We start from the raw sequence: 21068 nt of genomic DNA, 5'->3' as shown, positions 1-21068 counted from the left end.
ATTGCAACGCTCTTCATACGTGCGAATCACAAGACGTCTACATGCAAACTGAAGTAGAACGAGTAGTAAGGCGAAAGATTTATTCGTTTTGAAGGGAAACCTGGTGAGTCACTTAGTGCTCGGTCCTTTTCTCGTGCAACAAATACCGACACGGTTCGGAAGTCACTCGAAGCTGCCGAGGCGAAGGGAAGTAGCATGAAGTGACCTACTACAATTTCGGGCAACTTTGCGAGTAGTGTAGAACAAGCATAAATGTTACATATTTGTTTTAAAATAATAATTGTCTAAATAATTGCTTCCTTATATTTTTTATTATATCGTGGAAATAATTTTCACAGAAGATAAGCAATATTTTTGTTTTATTGCAAATGTTATATTTTGTGACATCTCATGTTCTTAAATATAAACCTTCAATAAACTTTTTTTGTAATTTTAGGTTAAGATATTAGTTTGTAACATATCGAGACGACTGGCAACACTCAACTTTGACGCATCCCGCTTCAAAGCTGTCAAATGCTCATTACTTTCAGTTAGAAACTTTGGGAAGTAATAAAACACAGATTCTCGATTGACTTCGAATTACTACCATGACATTTGCAAGTTTTGTAAAAATAGGTACGAAAATAAAGTATCGCTTGGCAGTTAGCTGTATAATTCTGATTAAATCATCTTTGTAACAGAACCTATTTGCGATACAAAAAATGTAATTATTATGTTTTAGGCAATTTAACGATAACTAGCCGAAATTCAGCGGATCTTCTTATTTCCGTATATATTCAGTAACAGTAGACATTCAAACTAAATTTGCCGACTAAAAATACGCCGTTTTTCAATTCAATGTAGTAACAATAAAAATTTTGCCTGAAAATAAATTATAATATTTGTTCAATTAATTAAAATTATATATATTATAATAAAAGTTGTTAAAAATACACAACTAATATAAATAAAAAATATATATTTTTCAATAAACAATGGTTTCGCTTTTAATTTTGTCTCTTCCCACCACTATTTGATTACCTATATTGTTTTGTAACATTCTTATAATGGTTATGCTTTGTTTTTATAGAACCAGACATAAACAATGATGAATCGTTTCACTATGTTAATCAAATGAAATGTTACGTTAAGGTAAATTAAATAATTATATACATATATCTTTGAATCGTTTAATATTTAAAATATCGTGTTTTTTTCAAGCATGAAGATGTAAAGATAGAATATGATAACACAGTAGAATGCAATGAATATGATTTATTTGAAAATGAAGAAATAAAGATAAATTATGGTGACACATTAGGATGCAATGGAGACGGAGTTAATGATTTGTTTGAGATTGGTTATAAATATTACTATAAAAGTGTATATAGCATTGTATTACCTTTGAAGTACTGATTGATATAATTCTTTTAGAATCACGCGATATTAAGGATATTGTTAATATAAATTTCGACGTAGATAATGCAACTTACCAAAATTCAACCAATGATTCAAAAACGCAAGTAATAGTTTAACGAGATATGATTATTAATAAAAGTAATCAATATTATCTTTCATGGTTATTTTTTTAGAATTGTGCAAGAGAAGATAATAAAAAACATACAAATGACGTTTCATTGATGAAACCACCAATTGCAAATCAAACGAGTTTACGGAAAAAGTCCCACGATTGTCAATTATGCGGAAAAGTATTTGAAAGAAAACATGATCTCTTAAAACATTTCAATGTTCATAGTGATTCTTGTAATTTTGAATGTAGCAAATGTGGTAAAACATTTAAAACTAGACTTTATCTCTCTCGACATATGAAAACTCATATAGATACTTTAAACTTTATATGTAACGATTGTGGTAAAGCGTTCAAAACTAGAACAACTCTTTTAAGGCACAAACTCATTCATGGCGGTTCTCGCGACTTTCAATGTAACTATTGTTGTAAAGCGTTCAAAACTAAGTCTCACCTCATACAGCATCAGAATGTTCATAGTGATTTGTACGACTATCGATGTGAGAAATGTGATAAAACATTTAAAACTAGAAATAATCTTATGCAGCATATGATTGTTCATAGCAATTGTTATTACTTTATTTGTGACGATTGTGGCAAGGCGTTCAAAACTAAAGATCATCTTTCACGACATATGGGTCGTATTCATATGAATTCCCATAACTTTGATTGTAGAAAATGTGACCTATTGTTTAAGACTAAATCTCAGCTAACAGTGCATATGAAAACTCACAGTGATTCCTATAATTTTAAATGTAGCAATTGGGATAAAAATAAGGATTCTTATTACTATGTATGTGACAAATGTAGTCGACCGTTCAAAACCAGATATTGTATCAAACAGCATTTGAAAATTCATAACTAATATCATACTCTAATTAAAACCTTTTAAGGAAGAAAAATTATTATTAAAAGCTTTGATTTAAATTCTTAACATTAGCTTCCTTAAGATACTCCACATTTTCCATATTTGTTTTCTGTTTTATTATTTACTAAATGTATAATATAAATAATATAATTTATAATATGAATAAATAAAACACAACTGTAAATTTCGTGTATTTATTTAAATTTAACTATTCTTTGTTTAACATTACAATTGTTCATACAATGTTTATAAACCACACTTGTTTTTAGTACTAAACATGCAGTAATTAAATGCAATACAACGTATGTTCAAAAATCAATAGTCATAACATATACACTCGCACTCTTTGAAATAAATTAAACAATGAATTTTACAGAAATTTTCACCAACGTAAAATTAACAGTAATTTGGACAAATTGTAATTAGTATATCTGAAAAAAAACAATGTTAACATTATGGTAACAAATTTGCCATTGTTTGATTTCAAACTATTTAAACTTTTGGTGAATTTGTACAGGTCCATTTGTTAAAAAAAAAATGTGAACGAAATATTAATTAACGTTTAAGAAAAACCATCAATTTGAGGCCACTTATCCAAATATCATATGGATTTTTAATAATAGTATTTACATAGCCTCCTATCATACAAAAATACGACTCATAATCTTCTTGATCATTCGCTATTTATTTATGTTTTTTATTTACACATTTTAGCCTGAAAAATACAATCGTTAAAAAGATCCAATAATAATTTTTAATTTTTAATTTAAACTTGAACTTGACATCATACAAATAGACAACGATTTTGACTAGTGAATGTTTTAAAAATAAAGTGAAAGTCAATGAGATTTTAATTTTAAAATAAATATATATATTTTTTTCAGCATACAATGTAAAAATATCAATTTAACAGATATCCCTTTTGACAATTAAAAACGATCTTTTAATATGCATACAATTTCTTTAAGTACATCAAAATTTTCCACACTATATATTTACTATTATAATACAGTAGATTTAAAATAAAATATTTTGCTACAATACAAAAATGTAATTTTAAATATCTGTTAAATAAAGTGACTATAAGGAACTTATATTATTGAATTATTGAGTATAAAAAAACGTTATCTAAACTTATTCAACATATATAATTACAAAAAAATACAATAATGTCAACAATTAATAATTAACAGTTTTTTTCTGTGAGATTTATACAATCGTCTCGAAAATTCTTAAAATAAAACGTCTTTGGAAAATACCGGATTTACTTTCGGGTCCTCCCAAATAATACATTATGACCTATACATCATAACAGGAATGTTTGCATTAAATACAAAAATCACGTTTTAATCATAATTAGTATTGATTATTCAAAACTCAATATGTCCTGTACTTCAAGTGGGAATACTTCCGCCAGTTCGTTAACTAAATCCGCTATTGGTTCAACAGGCAACGGATCCGGTTCTGGATCTGGCTCCGGATGGAACGGTGCCACGATTGCCTGCGGTGGCGTCGTATCCTCCATGGGACTGGATGGCGCCTCCGGTGGAGATGGACTGTCGATTGTTATGACTGACGAATTCTGTCCGACGTTACCGAACAATCCTCTCTCGCTACATTCTATAATAATAAGAATATCATTACGAACAAAAATTTACTTGTGAAATAAAACATTATAGAATTGTTGGTTAGAAAAAGAAGACAGTTAAAACTTTTAGGAAAGTCAGTCATGTTCAATTTTATTAAACAAACTTTGGATTAATATCACAATGAAACTTTTGCTTAGCGTTTTCTTAGTTACTTAGTAATAAAAATGTACAATAAGTGCATTTATTTATTTATAACTAAAATATATAGTAAGACTACATTAATTCGATATTTTGCACCCCAAATAATACTAAGTAAAATGTTTATGACTTATTAACTCGCTGGTGAAACGCTAACGATATTATTTTTTTATTTGTCTATTTCAAATTTCTAAGTCAACGCAACTTTCTAAAAAATAATATATAGATAGGTATTTACAACAATATATAATAGTATATGTTAGTGTAGGATTTACAAAAACTTGTCATAGATATAAAATATCAGAACAATGTAAATATCTATAACAAATAGCTTAAGAAACAAGTAATACAATGTAAAAATGAATGGAATCATTAAAGATATGATGCCAGTTGCAGTCCGTTAATTTCACTTAGGTAAAAAGATATTTTTTTGATCTAGATATTTACAATCCTAGACTTTATCAAATCTTTCTACATTCAATTCGAGCGACGATTTTATGTGCCATAAAGACAATAGGATAATTGGCTCTTTTTTTACGAAACTGATCACGGTGCTGATGGGACTGACAAAAGGCGATCGATGCAGGGCAATAATAAAAAATAAGTGGATCCCAAAAATACAGAAAAAGTACGAGTATATTTAATTTCAATAATGAATCTATCGATCACACAATCAGAACATTGTTCAGTACGAATTATCTTTTACACCAGACTGTATCTATGGAAACTTAAAAATGACATTATAGTTAATACCTACAATCTATATAATTATTGATATTTAGTATTAATCTAGATGGCAAAATACGATCTAGATGGCAAAATATTTTTGTATACAATTTAAAATCAAGGTTTAGTTTGTTCCTGTGACTGTTGTGTGATTTCTATGATCGTTTTATTTGATCAGACATTTTTTATCGTAAAAATGGATTACGATTCTGGATCAAGTGTAGCAAATATGAAATATCCTCATCATCCTCGGAATTAAAATTAAGTCAATAATTGAGAAAAAGCCGTGAGGAAGACATCCCATTGAGTCCCGACTCCACTGCTTGACCAAAGGATACTTTCCAGATGTGTTCCCTCCAAGTGTATCCCTACGAAATCCAAGGAGATTGTGCGTCACGTGTACAAAAAAGGGATGTGAATGGAAAAAAATTTAAAATAGACACAGGATACCATTGTAAGAAATGTATGGTTGTATTATGTGTTATACCTTGTTTCAAAAATCACATAATGTACTATTTTTTATTTGACGAAAAACATTGTGAACATACATATGCATTTCTTTGTTATTTTCAGAATTTGTAAAAACAGCAAAAAGAGCAACTTTTAATATTTTTTTTGAATTGTAATAAAAATAATTATGAATAAATATTTTTTTCTAATTTTTTTTAACAAAATTTGAGAAAATATGATGCACGTGTTCCAAGATCCATAGTGATAAAAAATGAACAATTCCTATCGCAGATTTTACCGAAAGTGCACTTTCGCTAATGGCTAATTCTACGAATTCAAGTTGAATCTCCATGTTTTCATTTAAATCTTTGGATTATTCACTATTTATATTGGAAATTTTAACTGTAATCTAGATTTGAATCTACATGTCCATATTGACTTCAAATAATTTTGTTTAATAAAAGTTTGAGATCCTCAATCAATTACCCAGTACATTTTAAGAAGTATTATTTATAGTTTTTTACACTTGGAGAGTAGCATATCTGTAATTTAACGGGTGGGCAGTTCCTCTCACTAATGAATGTTATTTGAACTATTAAGTTTAAGTAGTTACCGTTACTGCGTATTATCTACACAATTACAATAAATACAAAAATCATTAATACAAGAATTCACACAATTTCCCATGAAGATTGCCTATATGATGGTGCAATCATATCACTTTCAACTTGATAAAATATATAATATCTATATTTGGCTTATGGTGTATGTACATATGTATCATTCTGTACATGTTATTTGTGGGAATTCTACACTATTATTATTCACATACACTATGGTGCTACCATAATGATTTAAAAGCATATAGACGTAAATGCTCATAAACAATGATATATGAATGACGGCAGAAGGCTGCCATGCGCCAATTTGCGATTGAAGTTATTGAACTATTTTAAATTTAATATAATGTCCAATAAAAAATGCAGCCGTCCTCGAAATCTACTATGGACATTCCAAGAAAACACAATAAGCAAAAGTTTCACTTCACATAATGACAAGAAGAACGACAGCTGCACAGCAGTCGCCGTAACGAAACTCGACCGCCAGATAAACAAAATTCATCATAATAACCTGGCTCAGTCGTTGCTGATTGTTTCGCGGAGGGTTGGAAGAAATTATCGATCTTCGACTGTTTGATTTTCTGATTCCTGTCCTGTTTCTTTTCCGAACTCATTTCTAAGCTATCGGGCGAGACGCCTCGCTTTTGCTTCTTGTTAAAATGCAAGTCTACGACAATACACAAACGGAAGGATAGAAATATCGAAATCTATTCACACAACGATTGTACAAACCGTTGAAGTCGCGCGGGGGCTCCGACGCCATGTAGTTCGGATCGCATGGCACTTCGATGGATATCGACTCGGGCTCGTCGGGTGGGTTTGGCGTCTTCCTCTTCAGCGGTATGTCGTCATCGCTATCGTCGCTGATGAGGTCGACCACTTCGTTCGTGCCCATCTCTTGGGAGTTCCCGAAGGCTACGGAAGCAGGCCGCTTGATACACGGTAAGCCGTTGCTAGAATCGCTTGCGTCGCTCAATGGAATTATATCTGTAAAGATAACACAATTTTGGGGTGTAAATAACTTATAATAAGTCGATTAAGATTATAAATATGAATATCTATATTTGACTTCTAAGGTTTGGGAACCCTAGTGGGTGATGACTTCGTAGCCAGTGAGACTCAGGGTGGAATCTAGTAAGAGCTTTATTACATTATATTTACATATATTGCGACAGACGATAAAAGGCGAGATGTTTTCTCCGAGCGGTGATGGAGAAGCTGGCGGAGGGATGATGTCAGTAGATGATCCTCAGAGTTCTGATTATTGTGGCAGCGACAGTATATTCTCAGAGCGGTGGTGGAGAAGCTGGCGGCGGAATGTGTAAATCTATGATCGTATGTTGTCCGCGGGCGACGGACGTCTGCTGGTTTCTTCGCGTTTCTGCCTGAGTCTTTGAGTGGCTGCTGGTGACTGCCTTATCCCCATCGGCGTCCAGGCTTAAGTATCCTGAGCCACAAAGTTTGCTGACCAATCACAATTATGCAGCAATTATCCAGCCAATTGCTGCAGTCGCTTCTTAGAACAGCGAAATAGATATACGTCTTTAGAAAGCGACGTTCGCTTGATGGGCATTGTCCAAGGTCGTATTGCATTGCAACGAGAATCACGTGGACCTGGTGATTTATTATATCCGTAACAAAGAAATATTCTCTCAATAACTGAGAACATTTACAGTAAGAACAAAACTCGTGTTATTTATGTGGTCGTAACAAGGGCTTTTGTGTGGTCTAAATTCTTTACTCTATTGTCTTGTTTCTTCAATGATGGGTGATCATTTTGGTCACAGTATATTAATGCTAGTTTTGAAACAAACTGTGTGAAGTCGCCACAGACTGTAATTAGGTGTTTTTGTCAGCATTTTAAAACATGAATCAAAACAAAATGCTGTTTCTTTTCATTATGAAACAATTTCATGTCTTTTATTTTTACTGTGTATTGATATCATTGAGCAAATTAATCAATATTACACATATTTCATCTCTGATTCACTATCGCACAATTTTGAATCAAATATAATTGTTTTACACGGTGGTAGGGGTAAAAAGTAAAATGATGCAGAAAATTATTTTGTTACGAGGTTCTCATTTTTCTGAAGATTATATATTGTTAAAAGAACAATTAACACTTGACAGACGGGTCATTTTTTCGCCGCATAATGTGCAAAAACAGGCAGTTTTGCAAGAATTTTGCGCAACACAGAGATATAACAAAAAATATGATAACTTTTGAACTAAAATTAATTAAAAAACAAAAACTTATCAAATGTTTTGAATTGTATTGGTACATATGTTAAAATTATTTTATTAATGGTTTTCAATCTGTTGATCGCATAAGATGAAAATTAAAATCATGAAATTTGTTTTATTCTTTGTTCTATTTCGAGTTTCTATGTAAAAAATATTTACATAGAAACTAAATATCTTGAAACTTAATATAAATAAAATAAAAGAAAAAATGCTGGTTTTGAGCATTAGTTGACGAAATCCTTTTGTTTCCACGAAAAATGTAGTGTATTTGCATCAATTATAAACTAAAGTATAATTCAACTTTAGTATGATATATATGTAGCGTGACACATGTTTTTTATGAATTTTTAATGTTTATATGCATTTTTCTGGACAAGCAATAAAACAAATGATCAGAATAAAATTGGTTAGGACACTAAGGGAAACAATGGAACTAATTTACGATGCTTTAATTTATGATCAAATTATATTAGCATCTCTGTTTAAACAAAGAGCTCTTTGATGGTCCCTCACATGGAAGTCAGCAGCGGCAATAAAAATAGTTTTGCCTTAATTTTTGTGGGTAGATACTACTAAGCCCATCATTAAACATCAGAAATCGTAAAATGTTGTCACTACTCCTCCCATGGATCACCAGCAGCAGACAAACATATTACTAGACCCGTTGGTAGTGTTAAGTGTCTTAGTGTCAAGAATCGCATAGTAGCATTACATTTGTACCATTTCCTTCACCAAAATAAGGTGCTAATGATATTTCTCACCATTGTAGCCATTTTTGTCTCAAAATTACCTGGATCATCATTGATTATTTCGACGTTTACATTTGAATCATTGAGCACAGCTTCTTGGATTACTTCTTTGTGATGCACGCTCCACGATCCGTCTTTATGCAATTGAATCTCCGTGCACTGTTTGTCCAAGCGCGGAGAATTCAGGACATCTTGAAAATAGCTAAAAAATCACAACACTTAAGATGTGCAACCAAATTACAAGTCATATAAAGAAATTAAGCTCACCCGTCTACGACAAGATTATCGTATAGCGCCGGCTTATCGCAAACTGGACAAATCCATGTGCATTTACGCTCATTCATTTGTAGGAATAGAGAAGCATCAAAGCACTGCAAGTGGAGACAAGTGGAGGGGCGACAAGGGCAGACCATGCGCATCTTTCCCAATGGACAAACTAATGAAACCCGCAATGAAGTCGTAGCAATTTCGCAATCCAAATCTTCCCGCAACTTTTCTTTGACTGAAATAAATATAATGTTAACATTTACATAGACTTGATAGTGAAAAACGTATAACTATATATATATTAGAATCAATATCAGACATGTAATATTTAGTTGGTTGAGGTTTTATGACAATAGTGGAGTAAGGAATCATGTTCGTGTACTACAAGACAACCAAAAAATATTAAATTTGTGGTATATTTTATTGGAGCAGGACATGTCTAATATTGATTCTAGATATAGTATTAGAAGATAATACAATAATCAAAATATACTAACTTAGCGAACGAGTAAAATCAGAATGCTTAGTTCCTTTATTTTTTAACCGGGTGAGTAACTGCATGGATGTTAGCTTTCTGACCAACGACACGCTGAAGACGTACTGTCTGCCAAAGTCGTTCTTCCATTGTACGCTGACAACATTAGAACGCGCAGGATTCAGTATTGTTAATGAAGTAATGTTAACGGGCCCTGGAGGTCTTTTCGGTTCGATGATACCTTTGTTAGTCGGTATCGGCATCTAAAATCAATAATTCTGCAAATTAAAACACGCTAAACGTTCATAATTATGGACAAAATAAAATAAAACAATATTCACGGGAAGTTGACAAATTTTGCCGTTGACTTTCACATTCAGGTTGGGCGGGAAGCAATCGTCTTGCTCGCATGACGTTTCCATGAGGCAAAATCGCATTTGTGCCTAAATAAAAAAAATACTTTATATTATGATACAAATGTGAATAAGATTGTCATATATACCGAGACGACATCGGGTTCATTTCCAAAGCTTAGAATCTCTTGAGGCGTGAGATTGAATGTGAAATCTTGCGATCTGGAATCGTTGAAGAGAGTCGATGGCTTCACTAGCTCGGTGACCAGGTCGTAAAATGGCAATCTCTTGAATCTGACGTCAGGATGCACCGGATAGTTCAAAGGCGACTTCCTGGTATCCCACATTTGCATCATGGAATAGGGATTAGTCATCTGGCCTATCGGCCGGTGCTGCTAATTATTAACAATAAAATAACAAAAAGAAGCTACCTAAATATAAATATATTTATCTTTGAGATCTACCTGGAGAAGTCTTTGGCTATATTGGTACTGATAGCTACCCATGGTCTGTTGCAGATTCGACATTGAATTGTAAGGCCCTATCATCGGAACCCTTGGCGCAATGTTTGGAAGAGTCATGGAAGTAGATGGAACATCAATCGAAACCTCAACCGGTTGAACGGGATTCGACGGAGTTCTGTGAAAATAAAGAATACATATTTTTGAAATATTCACAATGTTTTCATTAATGTAGGTATATTGAAGGTTTTGATTGGCCCTTTTAAAGTTTTGAAATTTCTATATGTTTTACACTTACATACCGATCGACACCAAAAAATTATCATGTAATAAAAATAAATGTTAAAACGATTTAAAAAATAATAAAATACTATATCTTAATTGTAAGCTGTATATTTATTTTAAATATAAAACATTGTATTATTATTAACTTGTAAAATATTTATGTGTGGCCCCTCAAAGACCAGTGGTGGCCCACCAAGTGATTTCAGTTGGCTACCACTGTTTTAAACCAATCAGGAACTTTGGAGACGAATTAGGAAATTACCCAGGGACGACATTTCAAATTTTTTCAGGAGGGGGGGGGGGGGCAAAAATTGGCCAGTTAATGAAATGCATTTTTTGACCAAGTTGAAAGTGGGGAAAATTCCCCCACTTGTCTCAAATGATGTCCTTGTTTAGAATCCACGTCAAAACCAATCAAGTGGTGCCGTTGTAGTGAAATCGCTCGGTTATCTATCGTTCATATTAAGACTTTTTATAACAATATTGTGACTTATAATAAGTTAGAATCGAATGAAGCTCATCACCAAGCGTTCCCACTGCGACGGAGCGGACACGATTTTATTGCTTTTGATGTGAATTTTCGACTTCTGAGAAGTGATAATTGTTTTTGCGCAAAATTGTCTATTACAAACCAAAAATCGGTTTGAATACACTTTGACCAATACTCTCATATCAAATGTCCATAGTAATATATTTTTAAAACAGTGTAATATCGAAGTGCAGCCAAACTATGGAGCAATATACGAGAAGCGACATCTGTCTATACTTCTTCCGCTTATTATCTCATGAGAGATGAGTTGGCTTACTTTATACTTTAGACTTGACCTAATGAAAGTTATAAAACTAATTTTAGTTTCAGAACTTTCATTAGATCAAGTTGAGTTTGGTTAATTTATGTAGGTTAGGTTTGGGTATTAACAGCAAATAAACGTTTCGCAACTGTCAAATTGAGTTTCATAGACATTTTAGAGTAGCATATAATCACTAGCACCTATTAGTTAACTTATATTTTCAACTTATTGGAGAAGGGTGATATTCACTGATGAGAGCAAAACTAATTTATTCAGGTCAGATGAAACGCTTACGTTCGTTGTCAAAAAAGTGAAAAATTCCATGATTATTGTATCCAGCCAACTGTGCGAAAATCAGGAAGCGGAATGATCTGGGGATGTTTTTCGTATTTCAACGGAACGGTAAAGAGGGCAGATTACAAAATCATCCTGAAATTTTCAAAATCATCCTGAAAAATATAGATTTACTTTAGGGTATATTTATTTTAACAGGATAAACAATAAATAAAGTTATCAAAACACCCGCCAACAGCAATACACCACACTCAAATGAAACACGTGCTCTCCCGAGGACCGACAAACGCACAATAACAAAAACACAATTTTCAATTTTTGCGGCTAACTCTTGCAGCGCGATAGCGCTGCATAGCACTATAACGGTTAAACTATAATACGTTTTTAGTTTTATATCAAATATGATTTTGAAAGTAATGAGTTTTTTTGCATGCTACTGTTTTTACCGGTGAAAATGAATTATTTATTTTATTAATTTATTTTGCTAATTTAGCGAATTGTTTACACATTAAATAAATTTAATCAACACGGCGTTTTTTAATTAATCATTGACCGGATTTTATTGTGCAATCCAAAATTCCACAAAAATTCTGAACGTAGGTGATTGTTTGATTGACAAATATATTTTACTTTTAATTCCAACTGCTTAATATTTTTCTCTATTTTTAAATAAAAAATTGTGTAATTATAGGAAATGTAAGACCTGGCGCACACTAGGCCACTAATGGCCGTCACAAGCAACGGTCGATATCCTTCATACTCGACGAACTTGATTGAACTCGACGAACACTTAGGGGTTCGATTCACAGCGTCTGAGCCATAAGCTAGGGTAGTGGCCAGTGCTCGACACTAGTGACCGCGTCTAGTCGCCAGTCGCACGCGCACACTCGACTACAGTTGCCGCCACTTTTTTCTCAGTCCCGTTGCCAGCGCCGCAGGAAACACATGTTAATTTATATGAACATATCAACATCATTCGATGCTGATGTGCTCATATCGTATATTGAAGAGTGCCATTTTTTGATCAGAATTTTTGTTGTCTGAAATTTTTGCTGTGCGTAATATTTGTTTACGTAATTATCACTTAACTCTATCAATGATACTTTTACAACTAGTAAATCTATTTTTATTTAAAACTACTATCATTGCCCTATTTTGTAATTTTTGCACAATAATTAAAATGGGGCAATATAATGCTATTGTAGATTATATTTTTTGTATTTATACTTGACATATTTTTCATCCTAGATAATATGCCTATTTTTCTACTATTTTTTTTAAAATATGTAATTACAATGTTCCTTAAAATTAAATTTTATATCTAGAATTACGCCTAAATATGTTATATTATCAACTATTTCTATAATAGAGCAATCTATAACTATTTTTATATTATTTTATAACATATCTTCATAATTAATAAACATACATTATTTTTTACCCATATTTCTATTATACTCTCAAATGCCCCCAAATGATGTTCCTGATTTTGCACATATTCTTTCGAAACGTCATGTTTAGAACAGATGATTTGTCTAAATCAAGGCCATGCGGATTCTTCTTTTATGCTTTGTCTTTAAGACAATGAAGCCATGGGAGAACAATATGTATTTTTTTTATTTACATTTTTTATACATGTTTTGGTATCACTTGATATTGCATTTTCTTTCAAATATTTTTAAGAAATGAGGGTTATGAACTTTTTTGTTACCTTTTAGATTTTGGTTTTTTGGATCTCAACTTTTTCTCGAGCTTCTCGAGTTTCTCGAGCGACTTATAAGTTGTATCATCATCTTCACCCCGAGACTCTGAGCTGGCATCGCTGGCCAGGCGGGCAGATGCTCTCGTACGCACCATTTTGCTAAAAAATAAATTGAATTAAAACATTTGTACTTAACGGGGAAAAATACATTATAATATATCCGTACGTAATGATTAATTCTGTATAACATTATGATTTAAACTTTGTTTATTGAGATCAAAAAACATTTCATGGCTGTAATTCGAGCACAGAACTTATAGAATAAACGTAGATTATTGATAGTTACAAGACACCGATTATTAAAAACGTTTTAGTGTTGCTAGCAAATATTTTTTTCAGTAGCAGTTGCCTAAGATTAAAATTTATAAAAACACCCAAGCGATCAGTTTATGAGAGCCATTTTAATGTATACATATGTATAGATCATAAGGCAATTCTTACATAAGCAATTCATTGTGTAAAGATTCAAGCGATTTATTGTGCAACAACATGCACATTTCGATTGAGATGAGTGATGGTGAACATTGCTGAAAAATATTCAGAAGGCTGTATTCAAAATGCCTTGACCAACGATATAAGGCGTTGGATGACATCAACCAAAGACCATATTACATATGCAACTGACTGACAAATGTTGATGTTATACACAGATTTTTCGTAAGAAATTATTGTTATAGAAATTGGGCGATTGCAGTGTCACTTACTGATTGAAGAATTACCTTAGAAGATAAATTCAAAAATTTGGAAACGTTCATTGTGAAATGGGATTTTTTGAGTAGCTGCCAAACATCGCTCTTTGTGTATGTGCATGCACTTTTTTTAACTATTTGTGTATTAGTTTCGCAAAAAACGGAGAATTTTTTAGACGAATAGTCAGCGAAAAAATAAGTCAAAAATAAGTGCCAACTATAAACCAAAGTGGGGGTTTCCAAAAAAATAAATTTCAAAGCAATATTAGAAGAGGAAGTGCTACCTATGGACAGACATTTAAACAGGCCAGGGTATATTTTCCAACAGGACTACAATTTCAAACACTCTTCTAAATTGTGCAGGGGGTTTCAGGGAGATAAAAAAAATATTATTTGGCCACCCCAATCTAATTCTTGATCAGAAAATTTTCCAGCACTCGCTGAATTTCCAAAAAGCCTTATGGGAACGACTACAGAGTTAGTGGAATAACATATCAACCACTACATTGAACAATTTATTTATTAGAATCCAAGTATAGTTAAAGTCATGTTTTCCAATAGATTTTTTGATCACTTTTTTGGTCACTAAATGTTTATATTTTTGTTTCAAAAATACTATTAAGTAATTTATAGTTTATTGATAAATATGTATTTGATCTTTCATATAGTTTTTATTTTATAAATTATCTAATATGATTAAGAATATCAACAAAAAATAGTTTGATATTAAACTTTTGAACGGTAGTGTATATGGAATATAATATTATACATGAATACACATATTTTCAATTTCAACATATTTGTTAATATCAGTAGCCCAATCATTAGATTACATGCCAAATCAATGAAATAAATATTATTTAAATTACATTACTCACACAATGCGTCATTTGTCAAATATAATTTTTTATTCATATCATTAAAATTATATATGTATGTACTACATGTTCAATAGACCTTTCTTTACCTTTTTAGGGTTTAATCTGTGGATGGTTTAACTTAATCCGTTGAACTGACGCGTCATCAGCTCTTGGAATTCTACCCCTAATTGTTAAACGCGATTAACTTCCGCATCTTTGAGTTGTCTACTACACCGTCATACTAATTTTAACAAAAGAGTCGCGGAATGTATACACATGTTATGATTACAACATTTTTGTATTGTTAATATGTTTTATGAATTTGTGCGAATTCAGGCCAAATGCCTAAGAGCTTAGTCATCACCGAATCGATCGTTTGATATGTGATGTTACAATCAAAGTCGACTCGTGGATTTTTGCGCCTGTGTGCAAGGCGTCTAAAAAATGGAGAACTAAAAAATAATTATTTTAATACACAATACAAAAAAGCAAATGAAGAACTTAAAAAAAATTGTAAATTTGTAAAATTATAAAATTAAAAAAAAAAAATTAAAAAATTGCAATTAACTTTTGGAAAAATGGATTCATCTGGTTTTTATTTTAGCTAAATTTCTCTGCAAAACATCAATATTGAAAGATTGAGCAATTTAATTTTCTATTCAAATTATTGCCAAACCTTTTAATTTTTCGTCTCTCTTATCTGCATCTATTGCAAGGATTTTTGCCTCTAAAACACATTTTTCGAAGAAACCTTTGCAGTTGCGAGAAACAAGAAATCTTCGTTTTTTGCAGTGCAGTTGCTGCGGAATTTTGTGTTAGCCTGTAAGCACTTCGTGCCATATTACCAATCCACGAATAAATTCAAAGTTGTCAAAATGATATGCAATTGATTCCGCTGTTAAACGTACAAGTGAATCATTCTCCAATTTAACAACTTATTTTAAAGCAGAATAAATGCCTTTCAATCCGGTCTTCAAAGTACTCGCGACGTTTATATAGCTTTCCCATAGGGGCGTGCTTTTGTCTAGCACTCAAAGCAACACATGTTGAAACACGGTCCAATAAATTGGTAGCTGACAATTGATGAGGAATCCAAACGTCGTATCGTGAAATCATCCCTATATGCTACAGAACTCAATGCCGTTGATTGATTAACTCCCATTTTCACTGCTATCTCCTGGTGTTTTGACGTGGATCAGTGTCAATTATGCTTCTTAGATTGTCGTCATCAGACTTCAAAGGCTACCCGGTAAGTGGTTTATAAATCAATGAAATTTTGTACATTTTGTTTTGAAAAAATATAAGGGCTTTCTACTGTACGCTGGCTAGACCAAAACTGAATAAAAAGTAGAGCGGAAGTATCCTTTATACAAAAAGAAACAATTTTAAAACAGATGTTATCATCGGTTCCGAGAAAATTAATTTTTTTGCTAGGATCATATAATACAAAAACGTCAAAACTTTTGCATCAACCCAATATTTTTAGAAATATTTTAGGGACAATCCTTTACGGTGCCTGTGTGCGCCGAGCACTTGGCATAGGCCACGAGTCATCCCGGTTATAACTATCTATTTTCCACAAACTGTCGTGGGAAAATACAGACAGATAAAATAAAATCAACTGCTATTCATCTCCGGGTTGTTCAAAAAACGTTGTAGTGCGAACAAGCTGGTCCACCGCATCGACTCCCACTTCTGTGCGAATATAGAATGCTTTGTTTTTCTTGCATTGATAGAGCAGAAAAACAAAAGCCAAAAATCAACAAATGTTGAATATTTATCAAAATACATTATAGTGCAGTAATTCTCAATGTGCGCGCCATTATTAGAAAATTTTATTTGCTCTTTCGCAGTGTAGAATAAATAGTGTTAGTGAATTGGAAATGTTTGGGAGCCACCGTTATAGTGTAATTATCGCAGTTTAATTGTTTTGTATCAGACAGTATTTTTACGACTTTATATATTTGAACAATGCAAATATATTAACACTATTTTTATTTTGGGAAAGTTGTTATTTTTCAAAATTTGTTTTCTGTTGATATACACTAATTTTAACATAGAAAAATTGTCTCTATCAAAAATAAAAATGGATAACTACGGTCCTAAAAATAGTGAAATAAACCATGCTTGGCTAAGTTCGTTAGCCAGCGTGATCCGCCCGCCATTTTATAACAACACAATTTAAAAAATCATACTTCAAAAGTGTTTTATTAAACAAGGAAGTCTATCTGATTCTTGCGGTGATGGTGTGTTTTTTTAACCGATTTGTTTTTAAGATTGAATTTGTGGTAAAAAAATAACAATAAAGAAAATTTGAAATGTAATTATTGAGATCTGAACTGTTAACGTCGTCAAAATGGATCGGAGGCTCCAAAATAAAGCGTGTAACGTTTGAAAATTGGCGTAATATGACAAACCGACACGGACGGAAAAGACGCGGAAAGGGCCGACGCCAAGTGCGAAACGTCAAACGGGGAGTTGAAAAATAGAATAGTAAGAATGAAAACCCGACGACTCTCACCTCTTCGCAGCGACAGTTAACGCACTATTGCATCGCAGGCCAAAAGCCGCGATAGCAAGGGAGGGCACCCGCACCCGCCCGGCCGCTCGTCAGATGCGACCCTGACGGACGAAGCAGGTTGGTCAACATGGCGGCCCAATTCGGCCCAAATTTTAGCTCCTAAGCTAAGCTAGCTGACAAATTCATATTATTTATTTCGCAACTAATAATAAACATTAATAATACAAATAATTAGCATTCCGAAACGCAATTATAATTTAATTTTCATAGCACCTAAAGTTTGTGTCACCTGATCTTTCAATTCAGAGGTGTAGATAAAGGAATATACATCCCCGGGTGCTAAGTGTTAATAAGGTGTAATGACTAGGCTGACGGGGGTGGGCTTAGGGCCAACGGGGGCGGCATGACAACGGGGCGCTGATGATCAACAACTTGCGGAACGGAGGTTGGTTGGCGATAATGGCCACATTGAGCTAACTAAACATCACAAGCTATTTCGGCGCAATGGCGGACGTCAGGTTGGTGGACGTCCTCGAGAGGTTCGACGGCAAGGGCTGCGTCGAAGACTGGTTACAGAGGTTTGAGATCCTCTGTGATATTAAGAAGATCGAGGAGGCGGATCGAGCGTCGACGCTTGCGATGTTTTTGTCGGGGATCGCAATGCGTCGATATGCCGAGCTGAGCGCTGAAGAGAAGAGCAATGTAAAAAGTATAAAAGCGGCGCTGAGGGGGACGCACGGACTTACACCGATCCGTGCGTTCGAAGAGCTCATGACGAGGAAGTGCCGGAGCGGAGAAAGACCGGAAGTCTTTCTCATGGACCTGAGGCGACTGGGCGTGTTAGCGGGCGGACTACAGGATCACCTGCTCCGCCATTTGTTCGTGCTGGGGCTGCCGATAGGTGTGTCAAAACAGATGCGCCTGGAGACATCGTCAGACCTGTCGCAGCTAGTTGCGAAGGCGACGATGCTGTTTGAATGTGATATCCACGAGACGGTAGCGGTAGCGGCGGCGAGGGAGGAAATTGCTGCAGTAGCGGAAAGAGGCACCAAGATGGCGTGCTTCCGGTGCGGCGGGCCGCATATGGCGCGACACTGCAAGGCACCGTCAGCGAGTCTACTTGAATGCTGGAGATGCGGTGAAAAGGGGCACCTTGCAAAGCAGTGCCAGGGAAACGCGAGGAGAGAGGCTGGTGCGCCGGCGGCCTCTCGCAACAAGGTCTAAAGGCGCTGCCGATCGTTGACGCTCTCGTTGGAGGTCAGCGCGTGCGGGCGCTCGTCGACACGGGCTGCTCGAGGAGCGTGGTGCGGACGAGGCTGTGCCCACCTGAAAAAAGGTGTAACGTGACGGTTACAGCAGTGGACGGCTCACGAGTAAAATGCGCGGGGACGGTGAGTGTCCAAGTGCACGCGTTCGGAAAAACTGTGCGGCTCGACTGTATCGCGCTGGAAGAGGTGTTCGCGGCCGTGGACCTGGTCCTCGGGATGAACGCTATATCCGCCCTCGGGCGCGTCGAAGTGACCAGAGAGGGCGTGCGGCTCGTAAGGGGGGGGCGAGAGAGCCGCGGAGGTAGAAGCTGGCCTACCGAGTGGATGTGTAGTAGCCGGAGCCGAGGCCAGTGAGGAGATCGTGAGCGCGGTGGTCGAGGATGACGATTTCGCTGTGGTTTTCGATGGGAAGAAGTGGACGGCGCGGTGGAGGTGGAAGGCTGGAGTGCCAACTCTAAGAAATAGAAAAACACATTACGACAGTATAAACCGTCCGGCCGCGAAGGAGGGATTCCACGAAGAAATCAGCAAGTGGCTAGACAAGGGATGGCTAGTCAAGGCTACTCCTGGCTGGGGCGGTGTTCTGCCATTGATGGCAGTCGTTCAACCGAACAAATCTAAGGTGAGGCCCGTGCTCGACTTCAGAGAGCTAAACGACCACGTCATGTGCGGACCGGGATACGAGGCTACAGCTTGCAACGAAGCCATCAGAAGATGGAGAAATGTGTCCAACCCGACGAAGCTGGTCGACCTAAAAGACGCCTACCTCCAGATTCATATAGAGAGGGAGCTGTGGCCATTTCAGAAAGTGGTGTACGCTAGAGAGTCGTACTACTTGACCAGGCTAGGATTTGGACTTAGTTCAGCGCCGAAGATCATGTGTCGAATTTTGGACTATGTGTTAGGCCAAAGTGATAAGGTGAGGGCGGCGACGGACTCGTACATGGACAATATCCTGGTGGACGAGAGTATCGCGTCAGCGGAAGAGGTCATGGCCCACCTGCGAAAATTCGGCCTCGAGGCGAAGCCGCCTGCTGATCTGGAGGGCGGGAAGGCGTTGGGTCTGCGTCTGCAGAGAATTAGTACCGGTCAGCTGATTTTCCGCCGAGGAAGCGAACTGCCGCAGCTGGATGGTCAAGAACAAACAAGAAGGCAGCTGTTCTCGGTTTGCGGAAAGCTCGTGGGACACTACCCGGTTGCCGGCTGGTTGCGCGTGGCCTGCAGCTTCGTGAAAAGAGAGGCGCTGGGTCGCACCTGGGAAGATCGGATCGGTCGAAGGGCCCAGGAGATTGTTGTAAAGATCTTAGAAAGGGTGACGAGAGAAGATCCCGTCAAGGGTCAGTGGACGGTGCCGGGCACGAACGAGGGCAGGGTCTGGTACTCTCTTAAGACGAAAATAATTGAGAAGCGCAGGAATATTCTGCGCTTCGACGTAAATCTCCCGATGACGGGTAAACAAATACTGACGCACGTATGAAACGTCGTTTGATGCGTGCGTCAGAGCGTTTGTGCATATCGCGCTTGTGCATCTCGCTTGCACACGTACTCACCAGTTGCGTAGCTATGGGGGGGCGGAGGGGGCGGGCCGCCCCAGGCGGCACTTGCTTGGGGGCGGCATATTCGCGATGGGAACGCCTAGTGTGGTTCTTAACCCTGAATTCTGAACGAATAACAAGAGGTTAATAATAACCAATTTATTATTTTAGGTAATGCAGATTTTATGACCCTGCAAAAAATGTATGGGGGGGCGGCACATACCCTAGCTACGCCACTGGTACTCACCCATCTCTCTTCTGCGAAATTCTCTGACAAAGCGGTATAGCATGGGCGCGTGAAAGTTAAAGAACTAACCATTATATGATTCACTGTTCATTTCATGCAATGGATCTTTTCCTAAATTCAACCGAGTTATAGGTACAAATTTAGGTAAACGAAAATCTATCCATTTTTGCATATAACTAAATGTAACTATGCCTTTTAAAATGTTTAAATATTACGACCGGGCCTGGTTAATCGCATACTCTGTACCTTCTCGACGGGCCGACGGCTCTGCTGACGACAGTAGGTATTTTCATTTTAGCAAACAAA

At 35.6% G+C, this 21068-nt stretch overlaps 2 protein-coding genes across 5 annotated transcripts; one reads left to right on the top strand and one right to left on the bottom strand.

Annotated features, from left to right (window-relative positions):
- The first annotated feature begins 5 nt into the window (after positions 1 to 5).
- LOC148230581 (uncharacterized) lies at positions 6 to 3781 on the top strand. 2 transcript variants are annotated; one of them, XM_088194844.1, is made up of 5 exons: positions 6 to 615; positions 1070 to 1131; positions 1201 to 1339; positions 1414 to 1498; positions 1572 to 1706. In XM_088194844.1, the coding sequence occupies exons 1-5, from the start codon at positions 588 to 590 to the stop codon at positions 1618 to 1620; spliced, it is 363 nt and encodes a 120-aa protein (XP_088050970.1). In that variant the 5' UTR covers positions 6 to 587; the 3' UTR covers positions 1621 to 1706. The 2 variants fall into 2 exon arrangements, with proteins under 2 accessions (XP_088050970.1, XP_088050969.1); XM_088194843.1 differs by having other exon boundaries at positions 39 to 615; positions 1414 to 1502; positions 1572 to 3781.
- Positions 2556 to 17822, bottom strand: LOC148230580 (E3 SUMO-protein ligase PIAS2-like). 3 transcript variants are annotated; one of them, XM_088194838.1, is made up of 11 exons: positions 17713 to 17822; positions 13592 to 13741; positions 10514 to 10688; positions 10199 to 10444; positions 10038 to 10139; positions 9719 to 9959; positions 9222 to 9456; positions 8996 to 9156; positions 6691 to 6945; positions 6470 to 6625; positions 2556 to 3995 (listed from the first exon to the last, which is right to left on the bottom strand). In XM_088194838.1, exons 2-11 carry the CDS (start codon positions 13735 to 13737, stop codon positions 3742 to 3744), a joined length of 1971 nt encoding a protein of 656 aa, XP_088050964.1. In that variant the 5' UTR covers positions 13738 to 13741; positions 17713 to 17822; the 3' UTR covers positions 2556 to 3741. The 3 variants fall into 3 exon arrangements, with proteins under 3 accessions (XP_088050964.1, XP_088050965.1, XP_088050966.1); XM_088194839.1 differs by having other exon boundaries at positions 10199 to 10441; XM_088194840.1 differs by lacking the exon at positions 6470 to 6625.
- Positions 17823 to 21068: the final 3246 nt, after the last annotated feature.

This window comes from Plectrocnemia conspersa, unplaced genomic scaffold (genome assembly GCF_051122295.1).
Source record: "Plectrocnemia conspersa isolate PC_06_02 unplaced genomic scaffold, ASM5112229v1 ptg000010l, whole genome shotgun sequence".
Lineage (NCBI taxonomy): Eukaryota > Metazoa > Arthropoda > Insecta > Trichoptera > Polycentropodidae > Plectrocnemia > Plectrocnemia conspersa.
This window is presented reverse-complemented; position numbering and strand designations above follow the sequence as displayed.

Excerpts from the sequence above, each read along its gene's own strand:
- LOC148230581 (XM_088194843.1), top strand. The coding sequence starts at position 588 with ATGACATTTGCAAGTTTTGTAAAAATAG. Across the intron at positions 616-1,069 it reads TGCAAGTTTTGTAAAAATAG|AACCAGACATAAACAATGAT; the intron begins GTACGAAAATAA and ends TTGTTTTTATAG. Across the intron at positions 1,503-1,571 it reads CCAATGATTCAAAAACGCAA|AATTGTGCAAGAGAAGATAA; the intron begins GTAATAGTTTAA and ends TTATTTTTTTAG.
- LOC148230580 (XM_088194838.1), bottom strand. The coding sequence starts at position 13,737 with ATGGTGCGTACGAGAGCATCTGCCCGCCTGGCCAGCGATGCCAGCTCA. Across the intron at positions 10,445-10,513 it reads ATAGCCAAAGACTTCTCCAG|CAGCACCGGCCGATAGGCCA; the intron begins GTAGATCTCAAA and ends GTTAATAATTAG. Across the intron at positions 9,960-10,037 it reads GCAAAATTTGTCAACTTCCC|ATGCCGATACCGACTAACAA; the intron begins GTGAATATTGTT and ends TATTGATTTTAG.